The sequence below is a fragment of the Acipenser ruthenus genome, chromosome 10 (genome assembly GCF_902713425.1).
Source record: "Acipenser ruthenus chromosome 10, fAciRut3.2 maternal haplotype, whole genome shotgun sequence".
In the NCBI taxonomy this organism is placed as follows: Eukaryota; Metazoa; Chordata; class Actinopteri; order Acipenseriformes; family Acipenseridae; genus Acipenser; species Acipenser ruthenus.
The window spans coordinates 24,059,949-24,081,602 of NC_081198.1; the positions used below are offsets into that span (position 1 = coordinate 24,059,949).

General features: G+C 40.9%; 1 protein-coding gene across 2 annotated transcripts in view; it reads right to left on the minus strand.

Moving 5' to 3' along the window:
• frem1b (Fras1 related extracellular matrix 1b) overlaps positions 1–21,654 on the minus strand; it is a 157,792-nt gene that overhangs the window by 99,897 nt on the left and 36,241 nt on the right. For both annotated transcript variants that reach the window (XM_059031962.1, XM_034017493.3), the window contains 5 exons: positions 20,033–20,337; positions 16,550–16,749; positions 15,565–15,888; positions 15,074–15,182; positions 8,578–8,709 (listed from right to left, as the gene is read on the minus strand). In XM_059031962.1, the coding sequence (XP_058887945.1) occupies positions 8,578–8,709; positions 15,074–15,182; positions 15,565–15,888; positions 16,550–16,749; positions 20,033–20,337 (1,070 nt within the window). The remainder of the gene's footprint in view (positions 1–8,577; positions 8,710–15,073; positions 15,183–15,564; positions 15,889–16,549; positions 16,750–20,032; positions 20,338–21,654) is intronic.

Genomic DNA, 21,654 nt, shown 5'->3' on the forward strand with positions numbered 1-21,654 from the left:
TACTTTAAAAATAATAAACAATAAACTTAATACATTCGATGAAGACATTGAAAAAATCTCCATTAAAACTAATTTCTTACATTTATTTAGGCTGATACAAAACTTTTAATCGTAGCTGTAGTATTCATTGTGATATTCAATCACAAGCTTTCATGGCTTCAAAAGTCTATTTTTCAGGTATAATTTAAAATGAAATGTCTTAAAATTTCCATTTACACCTAAAGAATAGACTTTTAAAGTCTTGAAAGCTAGTGATTTTATATTATAGTTAAACCATTTCTATGATGTCATCCTTTGATCTTTTGATTGATTAATTCTACGAATCTTCCAATTAAAAGTGGCTGTGTGGCTCTGAAGAGAAGGGGAGTGTGGAGCAGATAAATTGCTGATTCACAGAAAACTTGATTTGTCAGCAAACCACAGTCAGAACAATTCAACAGAAAAGCGAATACCATTTTATTGTGCAACCATCATTTCATCAACTAGTTCATTATAATATTGCACATTTCAAACGTAACACTTAGAAAAGGGTTTGCGGTTTCAGTATAGCATTTAATATTGTTAAAGAACAATAATACAATAATACCTTCATAATTACAAATTCACTTCCATATAAACACCTCCCAATGTTTATTTCACTATCTTCTGGACAGGTTCAGGAACAACAGCAATTTCATCATCCCTTAGTAAATATCCATCAATTACATGGACATTAGAGTAAACTCAGCCTTTGCATTTCTTTCATTTACCATTCTTCCAACAAGCTTACAGCCCACTTACATTTTGCCTGAGTACTTCTTGAAAACTAATTGCTGGCAATGATATTTAGATCTGCATTTGTTTTAGGTTCAGCAAAACAAGGATATCTTTACTCTCTGTTCCTGGTTCACATTCCTTTGTTTTTTGCATTTTTATTTTTCTAATGCAACTTTCATGTTCTACATCTAAAACATAGTCCTTGCTACTATCTTACTTACAACAGACACTTTTGTCTGTGCAAGTGGAATTTCAAACTCATGACAACATTCCCACAATATGAGAGACACACATTTTAAATGTTTGAACTAAGCATAACAAAAGAGCAAAAAAAAAATCAATTAGAAATAAATCTTTTAAGTGGCATAAACCACTCAAAGTGTTGTTTATTTCCTACTTAGTCTAATAAACTGTTTGAAATTTTCAAATCTGTTAAACATTTTTTTATTTGTAAATAATATACTGTAGTGTATTGCCATGACAAATTACGTTTAGCTTGGTACTCCACTTGGAAACCAAAATGATTCAATAAGTCTCACCAAACACATTCTTCCTTTTATTTTACAACTTTTCTATTAATTAATTTGCTACCATGCATCCTTATTCCATGCTATCATTTGCACATCTGAAAGGGAATTACCAGAATATAATTGTTCTGTGGTGTGATCCATATAATTCAGATAGTAATATAAACGTTTACTAAGAAATAGCCTACATTAGAGTAATTGTTAGAAAACTTGCATAAGTAATGCATGGGCTAAATTGGCCAAAGCTAAAGAGTTAGTTGTACAGAATATGTATGCAGATTATATTCACAATTTGTCTTTAAAAATAATAGTTATGAAGATAGGACTGTATACCTGTGCATTCATATCTCAACAGTGATGGCAGCATTACCCATATCTGGTTATTTTGATAAATGCATGAATCAACAGACTATTCAGTTTAAGTTATTGGGAGTTCATTTCTGATTTTGGCTGAGTTTAGTTGTCAAGGCCCTCAAACTTTTCTTGGATACAAATTTACAAAAAAGAGGAAAGAGTTTACTATTGCCTGAAGGCAACACATAGCTCCAGCCTGTCCTCACAGTTAGCAGAAGGGACGCTCCTCTAAATTGCAGTATTTCAGCCCACACTGTGGATAGGCCTTCCTATTTGCCAGTTAGACAGAAGGTGAAGGTCACCAGACAGCTTGAGATGAATGGTCAATTCTAAACCTAATTAGAAACTTTTCCAAAGGGAAAAGGCTACAGGTCCTTGTGTAACGTGGTAATTGGGCCCAAAGGTGGCTGTGGGCATCAGGCCCAAAACCAAATGCAGGTATCCAACACAGAGGACATTTTGTGGAAGAAATAACAGATTTGCATTTGACTAGCTAAAGGCGTTGGACCATCCAAATGGTTGGCTGAAGCATTCCTGTATTTGGTCAGGGGTTCGATCCCCAGACAAGTGGAATCATATGTGATGGAGTCCAAGTGAAGTACTTTTTTTGGGTCCCATGTATCCTGCTGGAAAGGAAATGGGCGCCTCCAGCACCAACAGCTCATTGCAGCTGCTGCGGACACTGTGTTTTAAAAGTGTTGGATTGCATTCTCCAGTTCATATGCACAAGAAGTAATGAATTTATTCTTTGATTTGACATACATTTAAGCTTGTTTGAAAAAATAACTTTCTTTAAAATATTTCAAACTGACAAAAATAGCTATATTATTTTGAAATACAGTACATACTACATCACATCCTGTGTGAAGAAATGTCTCCTACCCTCTGTCCTAAGTCTATCATCTCATAATTTATGTTTAAGACTTCAATCAATTCTACCCTCTGTTTGTTATAGGCTAAAAAGATCAAGTTCTTTCAGCCTGTCTTTGTTCCTTTTAGTGGTGCAGGTGGGTTAGACAGGGTGTGTTTCAGGAGAGACTGGCTGGACTGAGTGAGACAGAGATTTCGGTGGACAGAAGCTGTTTTGGCCTGCAGGCTCCTACACCATTGTATGAAACTAGTCATTGATCTGCTGGGGATGATTTTTTCCCTTTTTGTATGGTGGGTTTGTTACTGTCAACCCCTGTTGTAGTGCCTGCTTGCTGGTTTGAGTTTAATATACTGTAGTAGATTTCAGTTTGTGGAGATAATTCTTTTGGGTTTGTAGTTTGATATATTGCCAGTTGCCATATTTAGTCTGCTGTATTTACTAGGGAAATCAGTGTTTAGTTTTGGAAGGGATAGTATGGGGGGTAAAAATGTCCCCTGCAATCCTCTGCACAATTAACTGGTTTCATGATTTTAAAGAACCAAAAATAAATATGTTGCTTAAAAGTGATCTTTTACGGTATTTTGTGAGCCCCTGAAAAAATAAACTTCAAAAACGAGCATGCCTAGCTATAAGCTATCAAGAGCTATGGCACCAGCACTGGATTTTCTGTACAAGTCTTTCTTCTTAACATTATCCTCACACATAAGAGGTGCCACCTCTCTCCTTTTCAAATTAAGTGACTCGCATTAGCTGGTAGCACAAAGACATTCGTTTTGCATCTGGCCATGTGAAAGTGGCATAAGCCTTTGCAATCTGTTTCAGCAATTCTTCAAACAAAGCGGGACTCTGAGTGTGCTGGAGTGGAATGACAGATGCCATCATTCTGCAAATGTCTTGCAAAACCCCCCTGGCAAACCAACGACAACATGTTTTACACCTGATTGGCAAACACATGCAACCACCTTACATATGTTTCACAAACTGCACACTGTTCATACTGATGGCCAACATGTTGAAAACATGCATATACAGTAGTCTCTGGCTGAGAGGAAGCAAGCAAAGTGTTCTCTTAGCCAAAGTGTTCTCTAAGACAGAATTGGCCATCGGACACAATATGCCAAGGCCAATCACAATATGAATCAATTAATACAAATGTATTTATTACTTGTCATGACGCACGTGCATCAACATATGAAATGAACAGAATAAGTAAGAAAAAAGCAATGAATAGAGCACCCCTACATATGGTACAAATGCAGCAGTGGCTCTAACAGTAATTATGAATACGAGACCACTATTCAAGACAAGCATGCATTATATTAACACAGCACCCCTACACATGTTAAAAAATGTAGCAGCAGCTCTAGATTAATTATGAATACAGGAGCAATATTCAAGACATGCACAAAAGTTATTGCACAGAATAGTGTAGTGACTGACCAGAATATTGGGGAACTCCTCACTTTGTCATACATGATAAGATAGAAGTCTGTCTTTGGTTCTTTGAAATAAAACGTGCCACTTCGGCCTCAATCGTAGCAAAAGAATCATCATGTGAAAGTCTTTGACTTTGAATGAATATACTAATTATGTTCAGAGCCTTTGAAGTATCTGCTTTTGACGGTGGTCAGAATAAAGAATGAGGCAATGACAAATGACAATGGTTCTGGAAAGATTAAATAAACCAATCACTGTGCCTCAAGACACTCGCAAGTCAGTTTTGAATAGATTGAATAAAGCATTTCCAATGGGAAAGGTCTGTTTCACCACAAGGGTGTTCCCTAAGCCGAAGTGTTCTCTTAGGAGGTGTTCCTCTACTTGGAGACTACTGTATCAAGCAAAGAAAAACAAGCTAGTTTCCAATATATTTAAGTAAATGATGTCACAGTGGCACTCACTTGTGTGTCTTTCACTTCATTCTAATCCTGCTCCATCCATTTCCTTAATTATCCAATTAAGCAGTCCATAGACTTGCTCCATCAATTGTTTCATTGATGAACACAGGTATTCAATTACAGTGTTGGGGAGATAGACATTACATGTAACGCATTACTGTAATCTGATTACATTTTTCAGTAACATGTACCTGTAATGGTAGGTAACTAAATGTGGTAACACATTACATTTATGTGAAAAAATAACATAGTTACTGTTAGTTACATTTGAAAAAACAGGATTTTTTTTAATAACATAGAAACCAGAAAGCTTTTCAGTGCCCTTACATGTCACATGAACATGAACATTTCATATCATCTTGCTAGAAAATGGCATCAGAGGAGGGAACGAGTGGGTTCTATAGCTGGCTCTTCAAAGAATATTTCAAGCTGCAACCTGACCAAACTGAAAAAATATCTTGGAAAAAAGAAAGTTGTGACTGGAAAGTAATTAATTGTAACTGTAACTGTAACTACAGCTCTGGCCAAATGTTTTGCTTCACCTATAGCATTAACGTATTGTGCTTCATAAAGTCGAATGAAACCTGCTGAATAAAGTTACATTAACATTGGCGGTGTTTACATGCAAGTTTTAATCGCGCTACTATAGTGCATTCATGACATGTCATGCGCAAATGATCTTCTTTAAATTAAAGTTGGTCTTCTTTAAATTAAAGTTGGTTTGAACGCTGTAGCTGCTGTAGCTGCTGTAGCTGCTGATCCAGGCGCATCATCTGATGCGCCTGGAGTACAGAAGGATGTACCGTCTGATTGCACGCACCGCTGCCAGGCAGGATCGGCAATACAGCCACCTTTTGGAAAGGCTGGACCACGCTGATCAACAGCACCAGGAGGTGATTGCGTTGCACGCCGAATTTCTGCACAGCTGAGGTGGGCACTCGTTCTGCTGTGCGCAGTCCTGCCGAATCAGCGGTCCGAGAAGTTTGTACAGAGCAATACCCACTCGCTTCTGCAGCGCACAGGTGTATGGACATGTATTGCTGACGGCTCCATGTCCACCCGTACAAGTTCCACCAGTTGGTCAAATGTAGCTCGGATGATCCGAAATGTTTCAATCCATTGTTCGTCAGAGAAAGACTCGTGAAGCACAACCTCTTCCCACCAAACAGAGGGACGATGATGCGCCCGCATTCGTCTTTCCTGCCGATGCACAAATAGAATTCTATACATAGGAACGAAGTGGATGAAGGTTTCTGCTGGAAAGAAAGCTCTAGATAAGAAAGCAATAGATGCGCAATTCCTTTCCTGCAAACCCATTGCATGGGACTGAAGGAGTTCTTCCCATACAAGACTTCATCTAGCCAGTGTTTGTCTGCGTCTTCTCCATCCATCCATTTTTGTCGCAACTACGTTGTAAGTAGGCCTATGATTTTATATACCCTTATAACTAATTAGCAAATACACACAAATTATGTATTTATTATATTAACAGCGTTTGTGTAAGTTTCCACATTTTCTGCATAATGTTTGAAACCAACACATCATGAGTTGTTTTTAATATATTTGTTCCACATTAACGCATATTTGTGATTACTGAACGCGTACTACTTTTGTTTAGCACATTAACAGTTACGCAGTTGGTTAAGACTAATATATATGGGTGTGTGAAAGGACAACAGTAGCCAAAGAAGCATAAGAAAATCAGTAATGGGAATTGGTGAGTGCTGTCGGTTTTTGTACACATGATACATCTACCATTTCTAGAACAACTAATTCTAAACAATAATAGTAATAACTATTATTATTTTCTTCTTCTTGGCAGCATGAACCGTATTAACTGCAAGACTTTTGCATTCTAGACAGATGGGGGGTAACCTTCTCTTCATCTTTGCCTAGCGCGTAAAGCCTCATGTAAACCCCTATGCATTATTTGAACGATATCCTTTATCGCGCAGCATCTCTTTTCAGCGCGGTTGGTGATATTTAAATAAACCCTCCCATTATTTTATTATTAATGAGGTTGTTTGCATTTGGACGACTAAATTCTCTCTCTAAAATAAACTCTCATGTAAACGTGGAAGCAGAACTGTCATGACCAAAAAAACGCGAGAGATCTGTTGTCACGCTTTTCAGCTGTTGCTTGTAAACTGCCCCATTGAATTACATACCGCTTTATAGTTTTCCACACATAATGAAAAACTGACAAAAATAAAAAAAAATTGTCATTTTGAAATCTAGCGTGAAATACTGTACTACTATTATGGCTTCTGGTAGACTTTTGCAATATCATTTTGTAGTGTCTTTGATTACATGATGTTAGATAAAAGACTAAATGATGTTCATATGGTGTCTCAAACCTAAAATTTTAGGTGATGCAAAACTTTTGGCCATAGCTGTAGTTACATTTTTTTTCCAAAGTACTGTAAAAGAAGATCCTGGAGTGCAATGAATTCCCCAAGAAGCTCACTAGTAAGGAGAAAGCGGCTTGGAACAGCTTTGTCGCAGTGGTTCGGGGCTTCCTGGGCAATCACAAGGCCAAAAACTATGTGGAGCTGGTTGAGACTCTGGTGAAGAACTACGACACAATGGGCTGTAGGATGTCCCTCAAAGTCCATATCCTTGATGCTCATCTTAATAAATTCAAGGAGAACATGGGAGCGTACTCGGAGGATCAAGGCGAGCGCTTCCACCAGGATATACTGGACTTTGAACGCTGCTACCAAGGACAGTATAATGAGAACATGATGGGAGACTACATTTGGGGGCTGATTCGTGAAAGTGATTTACAGTATAATCGTAAATCTCGAAAAACTACTCACTTCTAAATCTTTTGTAGTCATTTCTGTATTACTTTAGTATAAATACATGTTAATTTGGATTCATATGTTGTTTTTTTCTGACTTTATGTGAACGAAAATTCACCCGTTTTCTCATTGGAAATAGGTACATTTCAAAATATCACTGTCCTGGTCACAAAAGCAAATTTTGTGGGGAATAATAGCCATTTTCTATACTTTTGAGGCATAAGCAGTTAGGAAATAACACTTACTACCCAGGAACCAAAAAATAAATAAAAAATTGTTACACGGTGTTATTAAACTACACATTTGGAACAAACCCCCATTGTTCTGAAACATTTGCAAATGAACATTATTCAATTAGAGTCAGGGTCGCCCTCACCTGAAGAAATGTGACTACTATGGAAATACTATATATGACTACTATGGAAATATTTACTAAATATGACTACTATGGAAATATTTATTTTGTTTTGTTTAAGGGGTTTCATATGCGATCCCAGTAGTATAAGCTAATAGACACAACAATCTTAAACCAATATTAATAAATAATGTTCCTACAGCTGTGTCATTGAATGCACTATCCAGTGGCTATTGTACTACTTTGTAATAGTATATGAAAGCAATAACACACAACAGGGTGTTCAGATATGGTCTAATATCTGCTCCCCTAGGCCAAGGGCTATTAAACAGCCCCAGCTTACAGATTGTGGACCGTATTTGAATGCCCTGGAGTGTGATATTGCACTTATAAAATGTCACCCCCACCCTACCCCACCCCTCCCAGAGTGAATTGGTTGTCAAGTTTATCAGGCAGAAAGATTTTGTGCTGGAATGGGAACATACCTGCACAGGCTACAACACTTGTTAGTCAATGAGATTGCTCCCTCTGCCTGTATTCTTACCAATTTATAAAAACGTATATAATTAGTCATTCCTCGTTTGTGGTATAAAACTGATAAAATAAAGGTCAATTCAGTAACTTTCTTGCAGCTTTGCTGGAACTACTGGAACTAAGTACAGTAGAATACCAAAGACTATTCAGAAATAAATAGATACAGTCAGGTTGGTATCTGGCTGTTTTCCATGCCTGGCGTGTCCAAGCATTGGTATATACGTAAACACTCAATAAAATAGTACTTTGAAATGAGCCATGCTGCCAAAGTAAGAAGATAAGAGATTTGTACTTTATTTTACATTGGGCCTGTTTGAGATCTCGGACCCATGCAGACCATTTTAGGAGTTTCTTTAGCTCTTACTTCGTTTCTTTGTAGCGTTTTAGTGTTTTTGGTTTCTGTTTTCTCTTTTCTTTTGTATCTGCTTTTTGTATCTTTCTTGTTTTTGATCAAGAATATGATGTTATATTGAAGTCTTACCTCTTACTGTGAGTCGCCCGTGCTGTGGGCCATCCACTGTCACTAGGTAGACTGCATGGATGTTGTCATTGTCCACGATCTGGAAGTTCTCCCATGTGATCGGTCTCGACTGGCCCTCTAACAAATCCATCCCTGTCAAAGAAAAGCTCCATATTTAGTTCTGTCCCTTTGATGCTGCAAACTTAAGTAGTGTATTGCATGTATCTACATTGGTTCATATTGTACCCTTATGACTTTGTCCATCACCGTTCCATCTAGTTATTTCATTATATATTGTGAGCCATCTCACAGGCCAACCCGCAGGGGGTGCATATGGTGGGCCGGAGAGAGGCTGACCGGACCCAGCAAACAGCACAGGAGGGATCACTGGCAGCTCTGGAACCAGCCTGCAATGATCAGGAGGAGATAAGTGGGCTATGGGCTACAGGTGCTCATATTTAGGGACGTTAATTAAAATGAATAGATTAGTGATTGCCTCAATTGGCCAGCACCTGTAGCCGATGCAGTTAAAAAGCATCTCCTCCAGCCCAGTGATATAAAAAGGCTGAGCAGTCACTAGACAGGGGATCGTTACTGAGGAGAGAAGGACTGAGCCGTGTTGGAACCTTTTGTTTGTCTTGAAAATAGTTTTTTTTTTAAACTATTCCTGTGCAAGATATAGGTTTGTTTTTGTTTGTTTTCCGTTTTTGATGCCCTTGAAGACCCCAAATAAAAGCACCCGGATCCACCAAACCTGTGTTCGCCTGTGATTAATTCCACATTAAAAAGTGGTGCCTGCATTCAGCAAGCCTACAAGTGGTACCAGAAGTGGGGCCCCTCTGATGGCAACAGCTAAACTTATTGTGTGGATATGGAGGTGGACAAGCTGATACGGTGGATGCAAGAGCAGGAGGGGAAACGAGAAGCCAGAGAGGTGCAGAGACAGGAACAACTGGCTCAGTTTTTCGGCACACTGGTGACTAAGATGATGGCACCAGGGAGTACGGAGGCCACGGTGGCCAGGATGTTTGCAGTCCAGCCCAAGCTCCTGAAAATGACCACTGAAGATGACCCTGAAGCATTTTTAGTAACGTTTGAAAGAATGGCGGAGGCAGCAGCTTGGCCAAAAGAGCTGTGGGCATTGAAACTGGCCCCATGTCTCTCCGGAGAAGCTCAAGCCGCTTACAGAGCACTGGACACGGCAGACGCGCAAGATTACCAGAAAGTAAAAACCGCTATCCTGCAACGCTTGGGCATCACAGAGGAAAGCTATAGACTGCGCTTCAGGGGATATACCATCCACTTGGGGACTAAACCCCGTGTGGCAGCTCAAACCCTCCGCCACTTCTGCAAACGGTGGCTGAAAACAGAGAGCAGGAATGTTGAGCAAATCACAGACTGTCTGGTGGTCGAGCAGCTGTTACAAGTAATACCAGCCGGAGTGGCAGCCTGGGTCCGAAGAAATCAACCACAGAGCTTGGCTGTTTGCCTGGCAGAGGCCTACCAGGATGCTGAAGCGGCTGCAGCCCCATCGGAAGGAAGCTCAGGAAAGAGGACAAATACATCTCATAAGGACATACAAAAAAAGGTAAACCCCAAAGAGGGTAACCGGAAACCCCCTTTATGGGTTCCACGGTTAGCTCCTCGGTGGGTAACAGAAAAAACTAGCCCACCAGAGGAATTCTGGCAGGACAAACCACGGACATCCCCAGGCCCCATCATTTGTTTCAGGTGCAGAGAACCCGGGCACATCGCGAGGCAATGTCAGCAGGAGGAGATTGAACGTATGGAAGTCGGGGTGGCGCGCAGCATTGCATATGGTCATGCCGGCCCGGTGAGTGCAGATCCCTTTGTCATACCAGTGAGGGTTGAGGGTCAGGAAACCATCGCTCTGATAGATTCAGGTAGCACAGAGACTCTGGTTAGCCGGGATCTCGTACCAGGAAGCAAATACAGAAAGGGGCAAGCAGACATAAATTTACTGTGTGTACATGGTGATATAAAAACTTATCCCACTGTAATAATCAATATAGAAATTGGGGGTAAATCCTTTAAGGTTAAGGTGGGAGTGATTCCAGCTCCCCCCTTCCCTGTAATCTTAGGGAAGAACTGTGAAAGGTTCCATCAACTGTTAAAAGCCGGAACCACACTGGTTGGAGAAAGGGGGGGACCACTGCACTCCACTTCTAATTTTGAGGGGGAAAATATGGATGAAGGGTTATTTCCATTTAGGGAGGAAGTAATCAAGCCCCCTGAGGGAGAAAGGAAAACCCGCTCTCAAAAGAAGCGGGAAGGTAGGAAATTTCTGGAGAAAACTAAAAACCTTGGCAGAATTGGGGAAAGCCCTATAAATCTTCCCTCATTACAGGCGGTAGAGTCTGAAGACAATGAAGATTTTTTGAACCGAGCGATTGAACTTGATCGTCCGGTTTTTAAGCAAGCTCAGTTAGAGGATCCTAACTTACGGTATGCATTTGAACAGGCCATGGAAGCTAGTGAAGAATATTGGAGAATATGCGACACAAAACCTACCCCACACTTTCTGTTAAACAACGGCCTGTTATACAGGGTTATTCGGGGTACTCTCCCAGGAGAACATACCCACCAGTTGCTAGTACCGCACTCACAGAGGAACACCATTATGCGTTTAGCGCATACACATTTGTTGGGGGGACATCTAGGCACTGACAAGACACGAGACAGAATCCTTCTCCGTTTTTTTTGGCCAGGGGTGTGGCGTGAGGTGGCAGATTTCTGTGAGTCTTGTCCCGAGTGCCAGAAAGTGGCAAGTAAAAAACCACCTCGAGCTCCCTTGATACCGCTACCTATTATTGAGGTGCCCTTTGATAGGGTAGGGATAGATATAGTTGGCCCTTTGCCAAAAACCAAGTCAGGGTGCGAATATATATTAGTGCTAGTTGATTATGCCAGCCGATACCCTGAGGTGGTCCCCTTAAAGAACATGGCTACCAAAACTATAGCCAGAGAACTAATGAATATTTTTTGTAGAGTGGGTCTCCCAAAGGAAGTGCTTATTGACCAGGGAACCCCCTTTATGTCCCGGGTCTTTAAAGAGTTATGCCGCCTCCTGAAAGTAAAAACAATTCGAACCTCTGTGTACCACCCACAGACGGATGGTTTGGTAGAGAGGTTCAACCGAACCCTAAAAGGTATGCTTAAAAGGGTAGCACAAGAAGATTTGTGTAACTGGGATACTGCTTTGCCTTTTCTGGTGTTTGCTTTCAGGGAAGTTCCCCAAGCATCAACCGGGTTCTCCCCATTTGAATTACTGTTTGGCAGACAGCCCCGAGGGTTACTAGACGTCTTGCGGGAAGCATGGGAGGCAGAACCAGCTAGAGGGGACAGTGTTGCAGAGTATGTAACTCAACTCCGTGACAGGTTGGGAAAAATGTCCCAACTAGTGCAGGAACATTTAAGAAAAGAGCAGTCCCAACAGGAGCGACAGTACAATCAGGGGGCGAGGGCCCGGGAGTTTAAAGAGGGGGACCGGGTATTGGTGCTGGTCCCATCTGACCCCCATAAGTTTGTAGCAAAATGGCAGGGGCCAGTGGAAATAGTGGAGAAGGTAGGACCCGTGAATTATAAAGTTCATCAACCAGGTAAAAGAAAAACCCACCAGATATACCACGTTAACTTACTAAAGCCTTGGAAAGAACGAGAGTGCTTGTTTTTTAGAAATGCTGAGTTAGAGGGGGAGGATGAAACCCAAGGGGAGCCCAAAGTACCACAAAGACATAGCATATGCAAAGGGGAACACTTGAATAACCAGCAACAAAAAGAACTTAATAAATTGTTGTCCGATAACTCTGATGTATTTTCTGAGGAACCTGGGATCACACACCTGGGGCAGCACCAAATCACAACGGAGCCAGGAGTGAAAGTGTGTCAGCGGCATACACGGGTCCCGGCAGCCAAATGGGAGACCATGAAGGAGGAGGTGAGAAAAATGCTGGAGTTGGGGGTTATTAGAGAATCGTTTAGTGATTGGTGCAGCCCGGTGGTAATGGTTACCAAGCCTGATGGTTCAATACGGTTTTGTATTGATTTCAGAAAATTAAATGCAGTTTCCAAATTTGATGCATACCCGATGCCTAGAGTGGATGAACTGCTGGAGCGTGTGGGAAATGCCCGATATATCTCCACTCTAGATCTAACCAAAGGTTACTGGCAGGTACCCTTATCACCAGACTCCTGTGAAAAAACTGCCTTCTCCACTCCTCAGGGTCTCTTTGAATTTGTGGTTCTCCCCTTTGGCTTGCACGGAGCGCCTGCTACTTTTCAACGGTTGATGGATCGGGTCCTCCGTCCTCATGCTGAGTATGCTGGAGCCTACTTAGATGATGTGGTAGTCTTTAGCCATGACTGGCCGACACATCTAGAAAGGCTACAGGCGGTATTAAATTCCATTAGGCAGGCAGGGCTCACAGCAAATCCAAAAAAATGCAAATTAGCCTTTTCGGAAACCCAATATTTAGGGTACACAATGGGGCAGGGGTTGGTAAAACCTCAAGAAACTAAAGTTAATGCCCTGAGGAATTATCCTCGTCCCACTACCCAAAGGCAGGTTCGGGCTTTCTTGGGGCTAGCCGGTTATTACCGGAGATTTATTTCGCACTTCGCCACTAGAGCTACACCCCTTACAGATTTGACCAAAGGCCATAAAAATCGGCCCATCCAGTGGTCCAAAGAGTGTGAGGCGGCGTTTCAGGACTTGAGACATGCCTTGTTGTCCAGACCAGTCTTAAAGAACCCTGATTTTAGAAAAGATTTTATCTTGCAGACAGATGCCTCAGGGGTGGGCTTAGGGGCAGTATTAGCTCAGGACTTTGATGGGGAAGAACATCCCATCATGTTTCTAAGCCGAAAACTTTTACCTCGAGAACAACGGTATGCAACGATAGAAAAGGAATGTCTAGCAATCAAGTGGGCTGTAGAAAGCTTAAAATATTATTTGTGGGGACGCCGCTTCACCCTTTATACAGATCATGCACCGCTGCGCTGGATGTATAAGGAGAAGGATTCAAACCCTCGTCTCACTCGATGGTTTCTGGCTCTACAGCCCTACTGTTTTGAGGTTAAGCACCGGGCAGGTAAGGATCATATGAATGCTGACGTGTTGTCAAGAATCCCTGAATTGACTTCTTCTTCCTGCTCTAGGATTATGCCGAAGCAAAGGGGGAAGGTATGTGAGCCATCTCACAGGCCAACCCGCAGGGGGTGCATATGGTGGGCTGGAGAGAGGCTGACCGGACCCAGCAAACAGCACAGGAGGGATCACTGGCAGCTCTGGAACCAGCCTGCAATGATCAGGAGGAGATAAGTGGGCTATGGGCTACAGGTGCTCATATTTAGGGACGTTAATTAAAATGAATAGATTAGTGATTGCCTCAATTGGCCAGCACCAGTTAACAAGCATCTCCTCCAGCCCAGTGATATAAAAAGGCTGAGCAGTCACTAGACAGGGGATCGTTACTGAGGAGAGAAGGACTGAGCCGTGTTGGAACCTTTTGTTTGTCTTGAAAATAGTTTTTTTTTAAACTACTCCTGTGCAAGATATAGGTTTGTTTTTTGTTTGTTTTCCGTTTTTGATGCCCTTGAAGACCCAAAATAAAAGCACCCGGATCCACCAAACCTGTGTTCGCCTGTGATTAATTCCACATTAAAAAGTGGTGCCTGCATTCAGCAAGCCTACAAGATATATATATATATATATATATATATATATATATATATATATATATATATATATATATATATAAGATACAATCATCCATAATATTAAACAATCAGTAGTGCTGACTTTAGAAATGCTAAAACACATGTAAGAAATTAGTTTGGATGGAGTCTTTTTCAATGTATTCATTCAATGTATTAAGTTTATTTTTATTATTTCTAAAGATATGATACTAATACAACAGAAACACATTTGAGCAATTCTTAGAATGCTACTAACGATGACTTAAGAAAAACTGGGATCTCAAACCCTGATATAACATTGTTTTTTGGTGGTAATGTTTATGGTTTAAAAAATATGTTATACAGCTATGGCCACATGTTTAGCATCACCCTATAGAATTAACTAATTTTGCTTCATAAAATCGAATGGGACCTGCTGAATAATGTTACTTTAACACACCTCTTTGTAGTGTGCCATATACTTGAAATATGACATTTCAAAATATAATATGAAATACAGTACTACAATGATGGCTTCCGGTTGACTTTGGCAATATCATTTTGTAGTTTCTTTGATTACATGATGTTAAATAAAAGATCTAAATTATGTGAATATGTTTTTTTTATTATTATTATGATGTCTCAATCCTAAAATTCTAGGTGATGCTAAACTTTTGGCCACAGCGGTATGTAATGTTAAGTGTATTTCTATGTACCTGCCACCGGACCATCATTGGTACTGGACTGGACTACACCAGACATCCACTTCCATGGACTTGGAATGGATAGGTTAGGGGTGGTCTACATCTCCGATGCTTACCCATGTTCCAGGAGACTCGTGGTGCATTGGTTTCAGTTGTCCGGATGGAAAAATGAACCATGATGGAGGGGCTCTTTAAAAAGAATCCGTCAATAGCTTCAAACTCCACCTAAAGACAGATAATCAATGAGTTCATGCAACAGTACATACAGTCTGAAATAGATTTTTCAGGATGTATATAAATGGTTTACTCCTGCATTGAATACCCCATGAAAAAGGTTAAGATAAAAACACTGAAAAGACTGGATGTTTTTCTTTCATTGGTAGTTGTTTTAATCTAAGCAGTATTTAAATCTGCCACTGCTGGATCAATCAACGAGACACTGACCTATGTGGAAGACCACCACTCTTGCACTGTAAATGACCTGAAATAAAGGCCCTGCCTATAATCTCCTTTTTTCTCTTCATCAGCCAACCAACTCCTTCTCCTAATAAACATCATGCTATGCATACGGCACTAAAGCCCTTTGATAGTGAGAGTTCCTTGGCACCTCAAAGTTCCTCCTGCCTCTATGGCTGCCGTTCGGAGGCTGGTAGGCGATCTTCATCTCATAGAGGTCCTGCCAGCTGAAGGAAGACACAGGCTTGGTGTGGTCATCCAGATGGGTAATGTAGCCCTCATCCGGGGGCTTGGTGACACTGAAGACCAGCCTGGACTGAGGCGTCTCGTCGTCTTCTGCATCCAGAGAGGCAGTGCTCAGCGGGGTCAGGATGAACTGGTCCACCTCCAGGATAAACATGGACATGAAAGCTCCCCGGGGCTGCTGGTTCTGGATTGCCCCCCAGATCTTAACTGGAATCCAGGCATTCTCCGCCTGGAAGAAGCACATGCAATGCAAATTACAAGTGCAGTAGGCTCTCAATTACAAGTGCAGTAGGCTCTCAATTACAAGTGCAGTAGGCTCTCAATTATTTGGAGATTTGGATAATTAAGGTTTTGTATAAATAATTTTACTGGAAAGGGAAGTGAATTTCCAACTTTTGTCACTTTAGTTAAATTTACTCTTGATAACATTTAAATTTTTGGTACATTTTGGAACATGTGAAACTTTTTAACAAATCCACCCCCCAGAAGCTAAATACTGAAGGATTGTGCAGCCTTAAAGTATATCTAGAAAAACCACCAGGACCCTTATTATTACAGATGGTGAAATTGGACATTGTGTCAGAGCTAAGCTTTACATTATGCATCAGTCCAAATCTGTGTCATGCTGTTTCCAACACTGCTAATTTCACACTGTTAATTCACATCATGTGTTACAGGAAGTAAGACCCAACCCTAGTGGGATCAGACTGTAACACAGGAAGTAAATGGAAAGAGAAAGCCAATTGCTTCCCTCAGGTGTATAGCACAGTGGTGATGGCAATATATGTTTCTGTCTGTTGGATTAAGTGTCCTGTTTTGATCCTAAACGTTTTAAAGTAAATTATGTCTTTATTGTTGTCTGCTTTTCTAACACAGGAACCTGACTGTACCTGCAGTTGAGTGCGTGTCTTCTCGTCTCTGATTTCCACACGAATGGGAATGTAGTCGACGTTGGGAGAGGGAGGGCTGAGGTGTTGGTACTTCAGACCCATGTGAAGGAAGTCTTCACAATTTGCCTTGAGGAAGCGCACCTCCTTGACACCAGGATGGCAGGCTTTGTTGCTGGGGCAGGGGAGCCTGGCTTGTCTGGCTGGAGATATACCATTGTGAGAAGAGTAACGCATGGGGCAGTTCCCAGGACATGTGCAGGTAATTGGACATGACAGGTTATTCAATCTTTTTGTTTAGGAGAAGACAGGTTGGAGTCAAGTCACTGCTGGCTCAAAGTGAAGTGCCTGTAACGGTTCTCCTCCTAGTGAATGAGGAGTTTATAACGATGACGTTAGCAGAAGACACTTACCACTCGACTACAGAGCTTGCTTTGATTTAGTCTTTTCAAATAATGAAGACAGAATAACTAAAACAGAGGTCAGAGAGCCATTGGCAAACTCAGACCACAACATGGTCTCATTTGAAATATTTTTTAAAACCCCAAAAGTAATGACTAAAGCTAAGGTTTACAATTTTAGAAAAGCAAACTACGGAGGTATGAAACAGAGACTAATAGAAGTAGATTGGAGTAAAATAGAGAAAACATCCACAGAAAAAGGATGGCTGTTTTTTAAAAATGTAGTACTAGAGGCACAAAACAATTACATACCAAAAGTAGACAAATCTAAATCTAAAACAAAATGGCCAAAATGGTTTATTGATCAATTGAAAAAAATATTCAGCGAAAAAAGGCACTTTACAGAGCGTTTAAAAGGGACCAAAAACAAAGCACACAGAAAGAGTACTTGGAACTGCAAAAACAAGTCAAAAAGGAAGTTAGAAAGGCCAAGAGAGAGATAGAAATCAATATTGCTAAGGGGGCTAAAACCAATTCCAAAATGTTTTTCCAATATTATAACAACAAGAGAACATTCAAAGAGGAGGTTAAATGTCTAAGAGACACAAATGGCAAAATCATAGATGAAGAAAAAAAAAATAGCAAATATATTAAATGATTACTTTTCACAGGTTTTTACAAAGGAGGACACGGACAACATGCCCCACATGTCGACCTGTTCCTATCCGCTTTTAAATAACTTTAGCATAACAGAGGCAGAAGTGTTAAAGGGACTAGGAGCTCTTAAAATAAACAAATCCCCTGGGCCAGATGAGATCCTCCCAATAGTACTCAAAGAAATGAAAGAAGTTATTTACAAACCGCTAACCAAGGTCATGCAACAGTCTCTTGACACAGGGGTTGTACCGACAGACTGGAAAATTGCAAACGTAATACCGATCCACAAAAAGGGAAACAAAACCGAACCAGGTAACTACAGACCAATAAGCCTGACTTCTATTATATGTAAACTTATGGAAACTATAATAAGATCCAAAATGGAAAATTACCTATATGGTAACAATATCCTGGGAGACAGCCAGCATGGTTTTAGGAAAGGGAGATCATGTCTAACTAACCTACTTGACTTTTTTGAGGATGCAACATTGAAAATGGATAACTGCAAAGCATACGACATGGTCTATTTAGATTTCCAGAAAGCTTTTGACAAAGTCCCGCATAAAAGATTAATTCTCAAACTGAACGCAGTAGGGATTCAAGGAAATGCATGCACATGGATTAGGGAGTGGTTAACAGGTAGAAAACAGAAAGTACTGATTAGAGGAGAAACCTCAAAATGGAGTGAAGTAACCAGTGGTGTACCACAGGGATCAGTATTAGGTCCTCTGCTATTCCTAATCTACATTACTGATTTAGATTCTGGTATAGTAAGCAAAAAAATTTGCAGACGACACAAAAATAGGAGGAGTGGCAAACACTGTTGAAGCAGCAAAGGTCATTCAAAATGATCTAGACAGCATTCAGAATTGGGCAGACACATGGCAAATGAAATTTAATAGAGAAAAGTGTAAAGTATTGCATGCGGGCAATAAAAATATGCATTATAAATATCATATGGGAGATACTGAAATTGAAGAAGGGAACTATGAAAAAGACCTAGGAGTTTATGTTGACTCAGAAATGTCTTCATCTAGACAATGTGGGGAAGCTATAAAAAAGGCTAACAAGATGCTTGGATATATTGCGAGAAGTGTTGAATTTAAATCAAGGGAAGTAACGTTAAAACTCTACAATGCATTAGTAAGACCTCACCTAGAATATTGTGTTCAGTTCTGGTCACCTTGTTACAAAAAGGATATTGCTGCTCTAGAAAGAGTGCAAAGAAGAGCAACCAGAATTATCCCAGTTTTAAAAGGCATGTAGTATGCAGACAGGCTAAAAGAATTGAATCTATTCAGTCTTGAACAAAGAAGACTACGCGGCGATCTGATTCAAACATTCAAAATCCTAAAAGGTATAGACATTGTCAACCCGGGGGACTTCTTTGACTTGAAAAAAGAAAAATGGACCAGGGATCATAAATGGAGATTAGATAAAGGGGCATTCAGAACAGAAAATAGGAGGCACTTTTTTACACAGAGAATTGTGAGGGTCTGGAACCAACTCCCCAGTAATGTTGTTGAAGCTGACACCCTGGGATCCTTCAAGAAGCTGCTTGATGAGATTCTGGGATCAATAAGCTACTAACAACCAAACGAGCAAGATGGGCTGAATGGCCTCGTCTCGTTTGTAAACTTTCTTATGTTCTTATGTTCTAATAGGGTTCGGGTTAGGGTTAGGGTCAATGCCACAATGTCTGACGTATACTGCCAGTGTTAAAGGTTAATAGGACCCTTTAGTCTATATAGCCCATAAGGAACTATGGAGTTGATCAGCCTATACCCATCAGGATAAGCCGCTGCCTGATTTCCCAATATAACCACCAAATCCATGGGGATTCCCAAGTGCTATACAAACTGGCAATATATGGATTCATTAACATAACATATAGCTGTGGAAGGAAGTACTTAATGTAAGTGTAGCTCACAGCATAATTCCATACATATTACTTGTGGTTTACTTTCATTCACCATATAGATCTCAAATGTGCAGTTTTGAAAGAAACACATATAACATGTGATATCTGGTAATGCATTGGGTTAAAGAAAGTTCCATTCAGAAAATTGTTACTGCTTTACTTCCTTGGTGATTTCACTTCAGCAGTGTCTTTGGAGTCAAATATTTCCCCAGCTTGTTATTTGAAAAAAATAAGAAGAAGAAGAAGAAGAAGAAGAAGAAGAAGAAGAAGAAGAAGAAGAAGAAGAAGAAGATGAATTCTAGGCAGTTAGGCTACCCTTACCATCTAAAATTTAAATCAGCTAACCTCTCTTAACAGATTCATTAGATTCCTTATGTTTGTGTTTTACATGAATAATGTATTCAAATAGTCTCATGGGTAATTTAAACAAACTATCAAATCCGCTTTACATGTTAGAAGTGTTGGAGGGACTATATTCGGTTTGTACTAGCTTGTCACAGTAATTACCTTTCCTTAAGCCTTTGTGCAGGATTGAGCCTGCTGTTGCCTCGTTCTTCTGGGATCTGGATGGGTTCTCAGTCACTAGTTGCCCGTGAGCAGGGGTATGCGTCTCTGAGCTCATTATCCTCACTGTACAGATGGTACCTGAGCTAGTGTTGAAAGACACCACACGGCCATCCATAGGATTGGACACTCCGTGGAACTGCGGGACTTCAAGGTGCACCACGCCGAATTGGATCAAACTGACTTCGGGTTCCTTCACCTGCACGTTCAAGAGGAATGTCTCCACAAAGGTCTCTGATTCTGTAAACCTGGAAATCAAATCATCACTTACTCACACATCCATAGTCTCGTCCAAAACGGTGATAATGAGCTCTGAGCCATCAGTTGTCAGTCTTGGAGATTCTTATGAATAACATCAAACAAAATTAAATCTGCATTAACATTCTACTTCTTTAAGTTCATCTCAGTCTTAAGGAACTGTATTGTGGCATTCCATGGCTTCCTATTTCACTGGGGTATAAAAATGAGGTATATGAAATCCATTTGTCATCTATCACCATGGGGAAAGGCAAAGAACTCACAAATGAAAAGAGACAAATGGTTGTTGACCTTCATAAATCAGGCAATGGGTACAAAACAGTTGCTAAAAAACTAAATATACCACTTACCACTATTAGGGAAATAATTAAGAAGTTCAAAACCACTGGAACAGTGGTAAACTTGCCTGGTAGAGGATGCAAGTGTATCTTGCCCCCACGCACAGTGAGGCAGATGGTTCGGCAGGCAAAGGGAAATCCAAGGGCCACAGTTGGAGAATTACAGATTTCCATTACACGAGAGTAGATGTTAAAACTTCATGCTGATTTGAACTCGGCTCTCGCCAAGATAAGCACCAACTAAGACGTAGCTTTACAGTAAACTAATGTGATCCATATGTGTCTCCCTCCATTTACGTTTCCTTCCATATGATGATGTAGATATCCTTCTGTCTGGTGTTAATGGCTGAAGTGTAATGCTGGCTCCAGGGATCAGCTTATTTTGCCTCCCTGGCGCATCAGCACACACAACGGCTGCGATGCTGGCTCCGGGGATCAACCAAAGTGCGGCCTCCCCAGCGCATCAGCATGACAACCGTCTGGATTGAGCTAAGTAGGGTACATCTCTGGGGTTTTCAAGTGGGCACCTTCCATCCTCAGTGTTTCGTCGACTAGCCCACGACACCTCAAGAGGGCTCGACGGTGATTCTGGCGTCCCAGCATCACCCCCCTCCGTCCCCCACTCAACTCAGCCCAGCTTACTTACCTGTCCCCAGCCAGAATCTTTCCGTCTCAACCACAGCCAGTTGCTGCTCCTCTCTGCTGCTTCAGATAAGTTCTTCACTGTGCGACGCAACTCTTGACCACTGAATCCGACGTCTCTGAGAAACCGGGTTGTAGAGTGTGCCACAAATCCTCGACAACCCACTTCCACTGGGTAAACCCGAACTCTCCATCCTCGCTGTTCCGCTTCAGTGGCTAGTTGAGCATACCGCAGTTTCTTCCTCTCATACGCCTCATCTACAGCATCCTCCCATGGCACTGTTAACTCTACCAGGTGAACAAGGCGTGCTGATCCAGACCACAAGA